The 16,695-nt window shown below is 35.2% G+C and overlaps 2 protein-coding genes across 3 annotated transcripts; one reads left to right on the top strand and one right to left on the bottom strand.

Annotated features, from left to right (window-relative positions):
• The first annotated feature begins 5,575 nt into the window (after nucleotides 1-5,575).
• LOC113232107 lies at nucleotides 5,576-11,271 on the top strand. 2 transcript variants are annotated; one of them, XM_026466742.1, is made up of 3 exons: nucleotides 5,576-5,747; nucleotides 6,405-6,583; nucleotides 9,696-11,271. In XM_026466742.1, the coding sequence occupies exons 1-3, from the start codon at nucleotides 5,705-5,707 to the stop codon at nucleotides 9,936-9,938; spliced, it is 465 nt and encodes a 154-aa protein (XP_026322527.1). In that variant the 5' UTR covers nucleotides 5,576-5,704; the 3' UTR covers nucleotides 9,939-11,271. The 2 variants fall into 2 exon arrangements, with proteins under 2 accessions (XP_026322527.1, XP_026322528.1); XM_026466743.1 differs by lacking the exon at nucleotides 5,576-5,747 and adding an exon at nucleotides 6,087-6,141.
• Nucleotides 11,272-13,108: 1,837 nt separating this feature from the next.
• On the bottom strand, nucleotides 13,109-14,262 carry LOC113232106 (peptidyl-prolyl cis-trans isomerase-like). The gene is made up of 2 exons (XM_026466741.1): nucleotides 14,093-14,262; nucleotides 13,109-13,605 (listed from the first exon to the last, which is right to left on the bottom strand). The coding sequence occupies exons 1-2, from the start codon at nucleotides 14,159-14,161 to the stop codon at nucleotides 13,177-13,179; spliced, it is 498 nt and encodes a 165-aa protein (XP_026322526.1). The 5' UTR covers nucleotides 14,162-14,262; the 3' UTR covers nucleotides 13,109-13,176.
• Nucleotides 14,263-16,695: the final 2,433 nt, after the last annotated feature.

Here is a 16,695-nt window from a genome sequence, read left to right as displayed (position 1 = left end):
TCGTTCTGAGCTCCAGTGGCTTCCTATTCGCCTTCGCCGGAATCATATACTATCCTTTCTATACTACATAATGTTCAACCCGTCTTTCCCGCACTACCTTAAGGATGGATTTAGTTTTCCACGTTGCTCGGATACTCACTCATTACGGTCTACAGAAAATTTTAGTCTCAGAATGCCATCGCACACTACTTCGTTTTACGATACTTCTTTCTCTGTACACGCAGTTCGTCTCTGGAACTCTCTCCCAATCAAACAAGTGCTGTCGTTAAACGTATTTACAAATTAAGTGAAGTAATTTTACCTATCACAATCGCATTATACTGCTGGCTAGACTGCTTCTCTTCTTTTAAAACATATATTGTACGTATTGTACATATAAGAATAAACAAGAGTTGGAAATGATTGTCTAGTATTTTTAACAAACTAGCATATTCTATGGTATCCAAAGCCTTTGAGTATGACAAAACTGTCGCGACGCGGCAGGTATCTTCCACCAAAGCCATGAACAATAATGCGCATCGTTTCTTCCCTAGTTTGTTGCTACTGTCGTCGATATCGTTTGCAGTCACAGACATATATCTAGATAGACGCCGCAAGTACAGCAATTTGTATGAAAACCAAGCGTGCCACATTTTTTGTACCCACTATGACTAGATCAAGATAGTTATGTTCTTTATTTTACTTGTTTTAAAAAAAGTTGATCACCCAAAAAAAAATTAGGACCTTAATTTTTAATCGATTTCAAACATTAAAATTACCTATTGTCCTTCCAATAAAATGAGCTTATTATATAACATCTTTTTGTAACAGAACATCTTATCGATTAACTTAAATAATGAAAACGCACGTCATTATATGAACTTGCGACTGTCTTAATTAATTTTACTAGGCGGTTTTCTGTTGGTAATTGATCAAATTGATGAATGGCAAGACAAATTAAAATGTTGCTATTGACAAAATATGGTAAGATCTAATTAATCAGAAGAGGTTTACTTAATGACGGCCTCGTGTGAAATTTTTGTGATTTGTTTATTATTTCTCGGATTTCTAACTCTGCCACTCTGCATATTTGGATAGCATCTTAGGTGGAATAAACTAGACCACCTTCGTCCTTGAAAGCAACGAACTCATACGTATGACCAACTCCAGGTTTTTGTAAAGACAGCACACTATTAATTCTTAGCATTATATATTTTTTGTATTACTCGTACAGTCAAGAGCATATCAAGCTGACACTTTGTACTTTGGACCGTTATTATCATAAGCGACATAGAACTGGATTTAAGTCTTAAGTGTAAAGCTTGACGTGGTCTTGACCCTGTACTACATATCCGGCGATGTATGTAATTATTTGCTCACTATATTCGGATATTCGAGGCAACATGCTGCAAAAATTATCGCTACGAAACTGAAAAAATAAACGAAACGTTATAACAAAAGAGTTATAGAATATTTTTATAATATTGCTAAGGTCATAATAATTTACGTCCCTTTGTTTTCAAAATCGATCAGAATCGAGAACAGTGTTGCCTAACGTATACGTCACTAAGGGTCGTATTCTAGAACTCTACTCAATGCTCAAGTCAGGATTGCACTGGAAACACAAGCACTGGAAATACGACCCTAATGGCAGGCACTTGGGTATGATTTCGAGTGCTTTAAACCATACTCAAATCCTGACTTGAGCATTGAGTCGAGTTCTAGAATACGACCCTAATGTCCACTTGCACTAAACTTAAGTATGTTTTAAACCAATGCTTAAATTGATAAGACACTCTTAATACAATGTATTAAGAGTGTCTTTTGCATTGCAATTATTAGTTTAAGACGTACCTAGGTTTAGTGCAAGTGGACATAAGTGTTAAATCTGACCAAAGAAATGTACAAGCGTCCGTACCACGAAACTAAATGCATTATACAAAAGTGCATTCGTTCGATATTCATGGCGTATTAACAAAAGGTCATGAATATATCGCGTCAAGTAAAAGCCGCAATGTATTACAAACATGAGACATACACTCGGTTGCATATTTGTTTTCTCGAAATTCATACAAAACCAAAATAATTGTTTTTAAAATAAATTATGCATCTTCTGATTACAGAATCACTTGCCCGTGGAAGGAAACCCGTTTACCCGTTTACCTACAGTTATGGTACTTTTGTAGTTTATCATGGCACAATTATGCATTTCTCGCATTTTCGACTGGTTCTACGTATCTACGATAACGGTCGAGCGCGTTCTGAAGTGTATCAGCGACAACAAAGTGAATTTCACTTACTCTGGGCACGCGAAGTACGTACACTTGCGGCGTCTATCTAGATATATGTCTGTGTTTGCAGTACAATATTGTACAAAACGACTTTTAAATATGCTCCATTCTTGTATCCGGTGGTCGAACGTGAGACTCTCACGGATCCTTATGTCTGCCATTGTCCTTATACTTCTGTATTTAAACGTATTTTACTTATTTTATTTGTATTTATCACTCTTACACTATTTACACGCGAATTCGTAGACTCTCGTAGATTTAAGAATTAGTAGAATTCGTAGATTTAAGAATTAGTTTTAAGTAAAACTCGCAAAATAACCGTTCACCGTTTTATGGTCGGCAACAGACTGACAATCGACTTTTTATGGTATACCCACTTGTACTATAATTATGTATTTATATGTTATTGTACTATGTATATGAGTATGTATATGTATATATAGGTATGTAAACATGGATACTCGTATACGTATATACATATTTGTGGTTGTTTAATACTTTCTATATGTCTGTGTAACTATTTATACCTAGCACCCCCGCTTTTATTCGTGTTTAGTCTCTTTCCATCCTAAGGTTGTCTGGAAGAAATAAGCAATTAATTAGTTCGCCAATTGTTACCCTGCTAACGTTTTATTTTTGTCCTGTAATCTTTCTATGTATGTGGTGCTAACAATAAAGAATTTCCTGTCTATCTATTTTATGTTTTACATAAGCTCAAATTAAAAAAAAAGTATTTAGGGTACGAAGGTCAGCCTTGCTTCGCAGTCGCTTCCCCGGAGTGTCTTTGAAAGATAAGTATAAATAAATTAACGTTCGAAATTTACCATTCACGAAATTTAAAACCATAGTGAAACAAAAACTTTATACTAAAGTTATAATATAGCTTCTGCGTAGTTGGATGACAAAAGTCTATGGCATTACCCCGTATAGCTCTTGCAGGTTATCTCGATTTAAGACGTTTAAAATAAATATTGTAAATGATTAATGTGTAGAATTATTTTATATTTACAAAGGGCAAACCCTGGAGTTCCTTGTCTATTATCCTCAGGGGAATCGGCTTTACGAATAAACTGTAGAGTTTAATCAATATGACGACTTCAATGGAATTTGCTTACCTATGAAATAAACATTAATTGTAACTCAAGTAAGATAACTAAAAATAAGAATGTATTATCATCCACTGACCTTCTTATATACGCACGTATATAAGAAGGTCAGTGGATGATAATACTATAAGTTTTGAACGATTATAAATGTTATTAGCAGTAGAGCTCCTTGTAAAAGAGTTCGTCCAGGGAAGTACTGCCACCTTACCTATTTCTGCCGCCAAGCAGTAGTGTGAGCATTAGTGCGATTTGATTTTTTTTTAATTTATAATATCAAGTGACGGGAAGAACAAGTCATGCGCCTGATTGTAAGCTACACTGCCTGTCCATAATAGTTACAAGGCAACCCAGTGCTTTAAATCACAAAGATCTGAGGGGTCCATCACCCTGAGACATAAGTTGTCAAGTCCCATGTGCCTGTAATTTCACCAGCACCCTTACCATTCAAAACCGGAATGCAGTAATACTAACATTACAGCTTGGTGGCAAAAATAGGTAAGGTGGCAGTACTTCCCTGGACGTACTCTTTTACAAGGAGCTACTGCTGCTGGTTTTGAAAGATAATTTTTTTTTTTTTTTTTATTTATTTATTTCAGGCAACTAGGACCCATAGATACATACCTTACAGACTAACATACATATAATATAACAATAATATAATAAAACAATAACAGAAATATTAAATAAATACCTTACGGACTAATCATATATACAATATAACATGATAATATACATATAACACTATTTATTTACACGTATGTACTTCGACGTGTGACGCAACGTGAGTGTCCGGTAGCCGTCCTCGGAAACGCCGGTATATGACACCCTTCGGCCAAAAGTCTTCTCTCATGAAGGTCGACAGGTGTTGAGTTGGTACTCGCACCACAAATGAATTAAAATTCACGTTGTGGCGCGACTCCAACCGCTCGACTCGAAAGGTGCTGGTGAAATTACAGGCACTTGGGACTTGTCAACTTGGTTCTCAAGGTGACGGGCATAGTGGCAACGCACCAGATATTTGCCATTTAAAGCTCTGAGTGGTATTGGAACTGCTAAGGTCAGGCGTCTTTTTTTTTATAAAGAATAAGTGCGCATTTGACCTCCATCTCACCTGATGGAAAGTGATGATGAGGTCGACAATATAGCATGCACACCTAAATAATGCCTATTCACTCTCGCCTTGGAAACGTCCAAGTTATAGCGTTCGGCGAATAAGTCCGCAAGATGACCGTTTACAATTTTTGCCTAAATGCTTTCGCAAATTGAAAAGGATAATTTAAATACGTGTCCTGGTTAATAGAGTATACTCTATACTGGATATCCAATATTGAATAGTATACCCTGTACTGGACATCCATTATTAGGGTACATGTGAAAACATTGTTGATTTTTCTAATTAGAACAAAATAATTATATAAAAAATAAATGAACGTTGATATAAATTTAATTCATTTTCAGGGGGTCTACTTTCGTTCTCTCCGAAATACGTCCGAAACAATTACTATCGAATACATAATAATCGACCAAGCTAAAAAACAATGTGAAGTGTGAAGCTTTATTCGCAACATGCGTCTGTGAATTTGGTTGAGTATTATTTATTTCACATTAATTGTTTCGGACGGAGAGCGATAGTACAGGACCTATTACGGCCAATTGAAAACGTTATGCATCGTTAGCTCCAGGAGCCGCTTGAGTGCATCATTATACGCAATTTGATACAATTGTGACCACTAACAGCCGCTAATATAAATAAGGAAAATGGGGTTGCCAGCATTGCATATTTAACACGTATTTTACGAGGAAAACGTGCTAAGTATAATGAAAATAATATTTTCTCTTAAGAAGGGGTATTTTAAAATAAATTAATTATAGCGAAACCGTTTCACTTGGCATTGATATTATTAAAACAAACAATCTTTCATCAAAGATTGCAAAATAAGCCATTATTTAATAGATTTATACGTAACGAAACATACTTTTAATACAGTCAATAAAATAAATAGTAAACTGTCACTTACATACAGTGATAGAGAAAATATAATAAACAACACTATAGGAAATATCCTCCTAAAGCAAACTCGTCTTGTACGTCTCTTTGTTCCTTTCCATACCATCAGCTTACGATCTATTCAGAAATCTCAAAAAGTTTTCAATTACACGTAAAATTCAGAAAGTTGAAATTGTTTTTCTCGATCAAAGTGTTCGGGGCAAAGGGGTGAAGCGTGCGCGGGGTGGGCGGGGCCAACCGGGAGCAGCAACAGGTCTAGCTGCAGACATGGAAGGATCGATACGGAAGCTGGGACCTGCGCACTTCTCAGTATAAACATCATGCGCTCTCTTCTCGTGCTCTCGCTGTCATTCCTCGTATCAGGTATGTCAAAATAACCTTAAAACCTTGATTATTAGGAGACGAGCTGACAGTCCTGACTCTTAATACGAAACCATACTTAAATATTTTCTAAACTATCGTCGTCAACGTCAATTAGGGACTGAACATCTCCTACGTCAAGCTCCTTGTCTATGGTACAAAGGCTCTTTGTTTATATTGTTCTAAAACGTATAATTTAGCATCAAATCATACGGTTTTTTTCAATTATGTAGGTACGTTTCTAAAGTACAAACACTATTGTCATACGTCCAAACAACTACCTTTCAGTTACAACTTTATTAATTTCTAACCTCAAAAGACCTACTAACTACGTGTAGTTCCAGGCAATACCATACCTAGTAATGAACCCCATCCGTAGTAATGATCCCAAATTGTGGTGAGTTTCCCTATGAATGAATATCATAGAAAAGTAGTGAAACTTAGTTAATTAAGTCCCCAATGCAACCCAGTACAATCTGTGGCCTAATATCCTTATGTTAGAGAACACATGTCCTACAGTGCTGTTGGTAAAGATAGTTTTTACAAGACTTCTATGTTACTAATAAAACATCGCTTTTTGTTGACTGGAACTTGCCTAGAACAAACAATTGTGTAACTTAAGAAGAATTTGTTTAAAAGCCTCTGTCTTATACATTCCAGAAAGTGAGAGCGATCTCCTCCGGGACAGTGTACACGTGACGTCTGCCGCAGCCAGGCCGAACAATGAGCTGTGGTGTTACAAATGTCAGGCAGAAACGCCTGATGATGACTGCGCCAGTCTCAAACCTAACAGCTCTACACTTATCCACAAGTGTCATAATGACAGGAGAGTTTGCATGGTGAATATACTCTTTAACCTTCTCACTACGTACTTTTCTTTTTTTGTTACGTTGCTATTACTGTTTTGTGAAACTGTGGGCTATTTCTACGTAACTATTCATCACATTAAAATGCGTAGACCACATTGGTTACGTAAAAATTCTATTCCAAATGATGAAATATGAATAGTAGTGTTGCCAGGTGATCCGACTTGTAGGGATTCTAAGACCGTCCACAAATGTTGAATATCCAGAGTCTTAATTTTTGTGTGTACGTTGAGTGTGTGCGTTATTTATTTATTTATTTGTAAGAAAAAATATGTATTTTCCTGAAGCATTATATTTACACCACATTTGTCGTTTTCACTGTTATAACTTTTAATATATGTGCTGGGTTACAGTAAAGGAAAAGTGACGATGAGGTTAACGATGGAGCATGTACACTTAAATAATGCCTATTCACTCTCGCCTTGAAAAGGCCCAAGTTATATCGTTCAAGGAAGATGTCTGCAGGCATCGAATTCCATTCCATAACCGTTCATCTTGTAATGTGGAAGCGAAACGCTTTGTACGATTCTTTAGAATATCCACAACATAGGGCCCCAGCCTGCACCTAGTCCCCCGTTGATGAAAAGGGGTAGATGGAAATTATGCATCCATGCTAATAATACACTTTTACCATCTTATTGGAAGCTCCTTTGAATCCACGAAGTCTTAGATCTCATTCTCGATTTTTTCACGTGAACTAAATTGTTTTTATTGTAGATAATAAAAATATGGAAAATAAGTGGTAGCGAAGGGCTTTAATCTGCAAACCTCGTACGGTGGAGATGGCTTGTTGGGTAATGTCAATTCATTATGCAGCGCAAGATAGTGCAAACTGCAACATACATTGCCCGTTGTGTAGTTCGGGCAGTATTTTACCAATATAACGCAAATGGGTCAGTATTGTGGGGACAGTAACATTAAACCTCGCTTCTAATTTCTGTGGAATTTACGATTGGTCGGCTTCAGCAATAGCTTACATTTCGTCGTTATTCACCTTAAGCGCTAGTCGTCTACGTACAATGTAAAACGGACACAGTGTACAACTACCCTTTCACATGGAGGAATAATATATCTACATAGTTACACGTTGTTTATGTTTTGAGTCACGTCAGAACTCGTATTAAAAGGTACCTATATACGAATTTTTGTAGTATGTATGTTTTTTATTATATCAAGTGATGGGACAAACAAGTTGTGCACCTCATGGTAAGCTACACTCCTGACCATAACAGTAGCAGTGCCACTAAGAGCTTTAAATCACAAAGATCTGAGGCGTACTGCCACTGCGCCCGTCACCTTGAGACATAAATTGAAATTGTCCCATGTACCTGTTATTTCACCAGCACCGAAATAGGTAAGGTGACAATACTTCCCTGGACGAACTCTTTAACAAAGAGCTCCATTGTTCTTAAAATGTAGGTCTGATTTCAAAGCGATTGCAAAATTAACCAAATGAAAACAAATGAAGGACGTCGAGGTATAAAATTTAGAAGCCTTAACATTTTAATTCAAAATGTTTCTATTGTCTGAATCTGACACTAGAAAGACTTTATTAAACTTCAAAGCAGCCAGAACTTCAGAACGGCCATTTGATACGTTTACCCCAAATGTACAGGTAAATACTGTAGAATACTTTTTAAGCCTTTACTATCGGATTTTATATGGGACGGGGCCAATATAAGTTGACTATTGATTATTGATTTTTTTAGTCTCGTCACTTGATAATATCATGTGCTTGTAATTTCACCCTTACATCACATTACTGCTTGGCGGTAGAAATAGTTACGGTGGCAGTAATTTCCAGAAGGAACTCTTTCACAAGGAACTCTAATGCTACAAAAAGTAATACTAGTCCACATGTAATAAATATACGCAAATATCATGGAATATTGAAAGTAAAAAATGAAATGTATAAATAATAAAAATTAGACCAAAGATTAGACAGGGAATAAGTATAGGTAAATATTATAACTTAACAAAAATTTTAACTACACATTGTAGTACGGCGTCGCGTTAAGCGAGTAGGTAGTAAGATATAGTGCAGCGACCACAGACTGTTATCATCACAAAACCGCAACAATATCCGATGTCACACCATAAACCATTGCAGAATATACGAAATATAGTCAACCGAACTAATAAATTAACGAAGTTTTAATGTTTTTACCGAAGAACACAATCGATACTGTACGTCATTACGAAACTTGAACCCACAACTTACATAAGATATCGTATTCAGTGACTATGTTTACCAGCTGACAATTATGGCGACAAAATTTTGTTAGACCCCATAGATCATGCTTTTTTCGGTTTGCCATTGAAAAATATATATTATGTAAGTAGTGGGTTCAAGTTTCGCAATGGGGTATAGTTCTACAAGCAAACAATTTTACATAGGCGAACTTATACTACCGTACTCTATTTAATGCCTTACATTTTTGTTCTAAAGTTCATTGTTATGTATTCAGCCCGAACCTTTTAGTTACACATTGTTATATGCAATGACATAATACAAATGTTAATAAATACAATACAAGTAAACAATTAGTCATAGATTATGAATTTCAATTGTATTAGACTTCAATAGTTTTTTTAGAAGTACACACATGTGTCGATTTACAGGTTGAGGTTTTCTTTTATAATATCAAGTGAAGGGACGAACACGTCGTGAACCTGATGGTAAACTACACGCCTGTCTACCAACCCAAGAGACGTGGTAAACCACGTCTCACGGGTTGGTTACTCATGATGTGATCAGGCGGTCGTCGCATAACATGTCTGTAGGTACCACCTAAATCAACTCTCTAGCAATTTTTCCAGGATAGGCCTCACTTTAAAATAACAAACAAACAACAACAAAACTGCCTCAGATGTGGATGTTGTGATGTGGTCTAGTTTGTATTATATTTTCTTGCTGCTTTTTGATACGCCAACTTTTCAAGTCACTGAATATCATATAAAATTATTATTATCTAAAATATAAAAATCAAAAAGTGCACATAAATCAAAAACCAGTCTGTGGTACCGTTACTCGCGTTCTGATGCAATGAACGATAAAAGAATGACATTACATTTTTGTACACAGGTGAAACGTTTCTCCTACACGACATCGACAGAGAATTCAACAACCGCACTTAAAATGTGGGCTCTCGAGCGGAACTGCACGAAGAACTGCATGCCGGGTTGCATTGTCATCGGAGAAAGAACGAAACTCTACGCCTGCACATCATGTTGCACTGAATCATTGTGCAACGTAGGTTCAGACGCTACTCATCTGATCTCACATTTCTTAGGACCCTGCCTTACTATCTTCTTAGCTATGTTATGATCGCATGATTAAATTCTGATTGTAAACCGTTATCGTTTACATCGTTACCTTTCAATTGATACCTGAAAACAAATTTAGTAATTAATAATACTGAATTGTATAATCTTCAGTGCAAATGTTCTATTGAGTAAAGGTAACTATGTAAAAAGTAAGGTGCTTGAATAAAAATCATTCATTAAAGTTAGAGTTGCCACAATTTAAAAAGACGGTTGTTAAAATATTTTATAGGGCACACGGGAATCTTAATTTACTTACCCTTAGATTTTGTGGTTATAAATTGATATTATCAATTGTAGTGAGTCATTTTGTCGACATAATGACCGAAAAGCACAATTGATTCTTAATCTCGTTATAATAGGTTTCACATTGTCACTTTCGTTGTAATTACGAAGTTTTACTTACTAATGAATAATGTGACCAATATCTAACTGCTTTTAGCGTTACATATTCTAATAAATAATACACAAACATTATGCACTTTCACCTACTCAGTCATTACTATGTAACTGATATTGCTTGTACTAACACACAATATCTGTATAGTGTTCATGTTCAGCTTATCTAACATAGATAGAGTAAAAAATAATTGCAGGCACGTATTAAATATTACCACACTTACCTACCCAACGACTATTCTAAGTCAAATGGCACGATTTATACAGAATAAATATGTTTTTCAAGGTAACGTACACGTCGCTATGTGTTTAGTGGTGTGTAGTAAGAAGACGTAACTAAATATCAGAAAGTAGTAGTCATCATAAAATTTTCTTCGAAACTTCTAAGGGAGATGCCACACGGGCGTCGCGTCGGCATTACGTCGTCGCAACTGCGTACATATACTTATATAAATCAGAATGACATGCTACACGGTGCGTTGACACAGTGCGTGCGGACTGAGTGCCGCACGAGCTGTTCCGTCGAAATCAACGCAGTTGCGACGACGCAACGCCCGAGTGGTATCTCCCTAAGATTTTATTTTTTTGCGCCGCAGGGCCTAGGCACTACGCTACAGTGTGTATAGACATCAAAATCGTGCCCCACAAACAGTTTTACCTGCTTCTAGTTCTAAAACCTTGATAAATGCATAGAGTAACATTTTAACAATATAACTACATAGGGATCATTATGTAACTCAAACTATATAACTAATCACGAATGTAAAATTTAATTTAAACCTTATTCCCTTTGATTTAAGAAGGTACCTATTGTTTAATTATACCTTAGCTATTAGAAATTCTTGTAAATTTGACTTAGCATTAAGTAATATTATTACAAATTATGCCTTTTACTACCTGACACACCTTTTATTAAGATTTCTTACCTTACTATTTTGCCGTCGGAATGAAAAAAGGTACAACTATTATTTTTATCAAAATTGAGATTGCGTACACAGAAAACTAAATATACAATGCGCATATTTATTTAGAATTCTGTGGTTATATACATATTCGGGATCAAGAAAAAAGGCCTAGGCATACCAATTTTTTTGGAAAAATCCGCTTCAATAATTGTTGGTACTACAGTACGGTGACTGACTAATCAGATTTTCTACGAAAAAAAGTCATATTTGACGTTTTTTTGTTAGAAAACTTTCAAAGGATTTCTCTTAGTAATGTCCGGAACTATGCCCTTGTTAAGTAGTTCAATTATAATAATTACTTCATTTCATAAATAAAACACAAAAAAGACATAACTGACTGTTATTGTGCCATATCAATACATATAATATCAAATACCTTTTCCTTCTTCCAAGTGCATTTTGTACACACTATACAATACACGTAAATAAATGAACATACTTAACTCCTGTTATAATGTTACGAGCAAATGTCGCGTCTACAATTCGATACAAAATACAATTGGACCCTTTACGTAAATTTCTTTACATTCCGAAGTTTCTATTGGATCGGAAGCCTTCGTGTAAGTAGCTTATGGTACTTAATACTCACTTCGATCCAGTATAGGTTTAAGTATAACACAAACATGACACTTGGCGGTAATTCGCTATAGTATATACGTATATTACGTAATAGCATTGTTACAATGATAATTCAGCTGCATAATAGTTGGTAAATAAACGCTTATCTACCTGAATGTATATACAAGAATTGGATCAGTAGTGTAATGTAGTAATCCTAAAGCGTTCCAGTGGCGAGCACGTGTCTCTTCTGAGAGAAGTTAAGACCAAGTTTCTAGAGTGACTTATTAAATCTTCTCTGTCATGCAATTTTTCACCGTTAAACACATTCAGCGCTAACGCAATTTTATAATTTACTTTGTTTGTATAGATATATGTGTGTGTGTGTGTGTGTGTGAGTATACGAGTATAAGGCATCATTTGTATACTGAAGTTTGATTTACGATAACTTTCGTTGAGTCATTAACTATATCTACCTATTCATTGTACATGACATCACTGTTGATTCACCTTCTAGTAAGTCTCAATGCGTTTTTTTTTCAGAGCAGCAGTCGTCTGTAATCTATTCAGTAATTTTCCTTAACTTAAAACAGAAACACATTACACACAATACTTTGGTCTCCGTAACAAAAACCTGTATTTCGATATCACAACATGCGTGGACACTTCAACTTTTTTTGATAATTGTGTATCTAAAAAACTTCCATCTCCTATAGTTCATACTACCTAACATACACACAGATATTACCAAAGATAAAGAGAGTTATACAATTATATATGCATATTGATAATAACTTGTGATAAGCAAACCATTCCATTTACACTACACTTACATATGCTTAAGACTTACATCTGCTTACAGGTGTAAGGGTGAGAGCCTGGTGCTCTATAACACAGGTTAATCCTAGTATGGACACCAGACTTTCACAAATGAAACTAAATTCAAGAACATGTAGGACCATAGGCATATATATAAGTTTCTTTTGTGATAGTTAATAAAGACATTTTCATTTCATTTTCACTATGTACAAACAAGTCATACTGTTTGAAAACCAAATCTTTAATGAAATTTATTTGAGGAAAATAAATACAAATCAAATATTTCCATAAGTTAATTTATTATGAACAGACAATGCACAGAAACAAATGCAATCCCTATTTTGCGACCTAAAAGATAGCTATAAACTTTATTTTCATATATTGGAATGACCCTTATTTAACTTTAAAACATTGTATGCCTTTTAAACTGGGAAGGTATTACATTGGGAGGACATTATGTTTAAACTTAAAATATTGTGTTATACTTTATAATTATGATGTTTAGCAAAGCTGACCACAGTCAGAGATGACAACTTTCTTGGATGGCTTGCCAGATTGGGAGCCCAAAGCCTCAATCTGCTTGACAAGTTCCATGCCCTCCACCACATTGCCGAAAACAACATGCCGTCCATCAAGCCAAGAGGTCTTGACAGTGGTGACAAAGAACTGGGAGCCATTGGTGTTGGGGCCAGCATTGGCCATAGAGAGGACACCAGGGCCAGTGTGCTTCAGAACGAAATTTTCGTCAGCAAATTTCTCGCCATAGATGGACTTGCCACCAGTGCCATTGTGGTTCGTGAAATCTCCGCCTTGGAGCATGAAGTTGGGGATTACGCGGTGGAATGTGGAGCCCTTGTAGCCGAAGCCCTTCTCGCCCGTGCACAGAGCACGAAAGTTTTCACACGTCTTTGGAGTGACATCTGTTCTCAACTGCAAAAGATAAATACATTTAAGCTCAAAATTCATTCCAGCACAAGCAGTTATGTGTAAACACAAAATAAACAGGAAACAATATAATGATTGTCCATATATGTATGTCAACAGAGTGGCAACTGCTCGCCAACCTACAGTGGCACCAATGGCAGTTTACTTCCGTTCATACGAGTTCTCCTTTGGACAAACGACCTTCACATGGGTGTAGGAAATCTCAGTCAGGCGAGAATTAATTATGACTACATACCTACCTATAACTATTTATAGAAACTTAGGCGTTTCTACGATTTGAAAAAGTAAAGAAAGTTGTAACAAGGTACGACAATACGACTAGTTTCTATGATAACCCAAATTGCAATATTCACAATCATGTATAGGTTATTGTCAAGGTAATATGAGGACACAAACGCCCCGAGAAATAGCGTGGCCGGTCGTTAGCACGCCGGCCGGGATGACATTAGCAATTATTTAGTTAAAAACTCACCTCAATCACAATTCTTCCTAAATGCGTGCCGTCGGCAGATACATCCATGTAAACTCGTGGCAACGACATATTGCTAGTTTCCGTAGAATCACAGAATAAAATTCACTTTAAAAATCACCACAATGACGATGCGTCTCTCGTCAATGCCGGGCGGAAATGGAATTGAAATAGGGTATAGACAACGAAAATCGTAGCATTTCCGTTACGATATTCGTTTAGAAACAAAGTTTTTTTTTTCCGAATATTTACATATTTTTTGCCCATTCAAGACAAATTTAAGGATTCATAACAACTGAAATGTTTATTTTTGTATAAAAGTACTGTGGTTCCATAAAAATGAAATAAAAACTTGTGGTCATTTAATTAATTGTTTTGATAAAGGACAACAAATCATTGTATTTATGAACGTTAATAGACCACAGACAATATTAAAGGAACTTCCGTTTTCCATGAAGTACTATTTAATTTATATTATCCTAAACTACAATTTGTGAACACTAATTTAATGAAAAACATGCTCAATTTAAATTCATAACATTTTTTCATGCCGTTATACGTAACTAGGTGTATATTTTTGTTAAATCAAATAATTAAGAGTTATCAAGTTTGCTACTCCTGTCAATAAAATAATCTTTTCTACTGCTACTAATGGTGACATCTGTTGAGTATGTAACCTAATTACAGTTAAAATTATGTGAAACCATCGAGTATAATGTGTGAATCTTTTGTTGTTGTCCAGTAACTTTTCTATATATACTTATTTATCTAAATTTATTTTAGAAAATAATATAGAAATTTAACTGCTGCCTAATAATAATATGATATTCATTCTATATTTATACCATGTTTATTTACATCTCATAATTCCTCGCTTGATCCCTTTTTCACTTTTTCTCCAAGTTTCAAATCCCGTTTCCAAATTCCATTTCATGATACTATAAAAGTTTCCACGTTTTAAAAACAAGTCAATCAAAACACTTTGTAAGTGGCTAAAACGCTTACCGCGAAAAGCCAAGAGAAAAAGGAAAAAACTCTTGAGTAATGCATGGACAATAAGAATGAAAAAAAATAAAGGAAAATAATAAAAATAGTCTAAGATACACAGTGAAATAAACAAATTAATGAAGGAAAAAGTGAGAGGTATAAAAGAAAAACCGTCTCTGTTCAAAATTTACTTTTTTTAATCCATTAATGTCATTTTGTTTGTTTCGTCTCTAAGGTTTCGTCTATTGCTTCAAGAGAGACGAGATTCTCCGAAATTTACTCCGAAAAACGGGGATAAGGCGTAAACTTGACAATATCCATTATTGGGTAAACATTACTGATATTATCAACCAATCTAGCACGTTTTACTTCATAGATTCAATATGGCGGTTGTAACTTGATAGGGAGATTACGCTTGAAAGTTTTATTGTTTTTTCTATTTAATCCTTTGAAAATGGACTAAAATGTGCAACCAATTTGTTCAACACGTTTTAGATACTGAGATGCGAAAAAGTTGAGATTTTCAATACATTGCAGGGTAACCGTAACTTTTGATGGATCCACTAGTCAGTTTAAAATATTATTGCCAACTACATTTTTATACCCATACCGAATATATAAAAAAGCTGACTCATTTTTAAATATCTTTCTATAAAGAAAATACTACCTCTAACATTTTGTAATACTCTGCGCAAGATCGAACATGCAGCGAGTGTCCGCTACCTTTAGCGGCCTCTGCGCACGCTTTCCTACGGGCTCATTCAGAGTGCAGATGCGGCCGCGGCGACGTTGATAACGATGCCTTGTTAATATTGGCCCATGATGCGGTAGTACATTATGGTATATTGCGCAAATGATGTTATTAGTCGTGCTAAAGTCCTGGATCCTGAAACGTTTCTTAGTCGGCGTACTCCATACTACACATTGCTGTTAGAACTAAATTTTGCTCGTCCTAAACAAGGCATTGAGGGGGAAGTTTCATTTTTGCGGAAGTTCAATTTCCTACCGCTCAGCTCTTCTGTTTCATAGAGTAGCCCAAATGAAGAATGTTTTATATCTATCGTCTATCGTATATTAATGTGTTATGTTTAGGGGCGATTCTTTTTAAATATTCGGAATAAATATCAGTTACTCGTTTCTCTCTTTAAATATTTATCTCGTTCAACATGTCATATGTATAATAGTTAATATTTGTTTAACTATTATACACATCTCAGCCCGTTAACACCCACTGCTGCGTATAGTTAACGGGCTGAGATGATAATGATGATTATACAAATTTTCTAGGCATTGTATAGAATACTTTAATTTAATTGCATATTATTTATTTTGTTTTTTTTTTTAACAAAAGCTAAATATTCAATGCTGTAGGTACTTTAAACAAACAAATAAAAATTAATGTTCCTAAAAGTTTATTGGGTGCTTTGTTGCAATAAAGTTAAATTTAAATTTGTATACCAAGTAAAAAAAATTACATTTACTTTCAGATTTTAGATAATCACTTACTATAACAGTTCTGCTTAATACAATAGACAGTATGTTAAGTTTGACTAGTGTATCAGTTGTCATTGCTACTATAATATAATATTTCGTTCCAAAAAATAGGGATATTCGTGAAT

Source organism: Hyposmocoma kahamanoa, unplaced genomic scaffold (genome assembly GCF_003589595.1).
Source record: "Hyposmocoma kahamanoa isolate Upper Pololo Valley unplaced genomic scaffold, ASM358959v1 66, whole genome shotgun sequence".
In the NCBI taxonomy this organism is placed as follows: Eukaryota; Metazoa; Arthropoda; class Insecta; order Lepidoptera; family Cosmopterigidae; genus Hyposmocoma; species Hyposmocoma kahamanoa.
The sequence above is the reverse complement of the archived record's forward strand: the minus strand, read 5'-3'. Positions and strand labels throughout refer to the sequence as shown.

Bases quoted from the DNA above. Each gene is read 5' to 3' on its own strand.
- LOC113232107 (XM_026466742.1), top strand. From the start codon at position 5,705: ATGCGCTCTCTTCTCGTGCTCTCGCTGTCATTCCTCGTATCAG. The intron at 5,748-6,404 runs GTATGTCAAAAT...TATACATTCCAG, and splicing joins GCTGTCATTCCTCGTATCAG to AAAGTGAGAGCGATCTCCTC. The intron at 6,584-9,695 runs GTGAATATACTC...TTTTGTACACAG, and splicing joins ATGACAGGAGAGTTTGCATG to GTGAAACGTTTCTCCTACAC.
- LOC113232106 (XM_026466741.1), bottom strand. From the start codon at position 14,161: ATGTCGTTGCCACGAGTTTACATGGATGTATCTGCCGACGGCACGCAT. The intron at 13,606-14,092 runs GTGAGTTTTTAA...TATCTTTTGCAG, and splicing joins TAGGAAGAATTGTGATTGAG to TTGAGAACAGATGTCACTCC.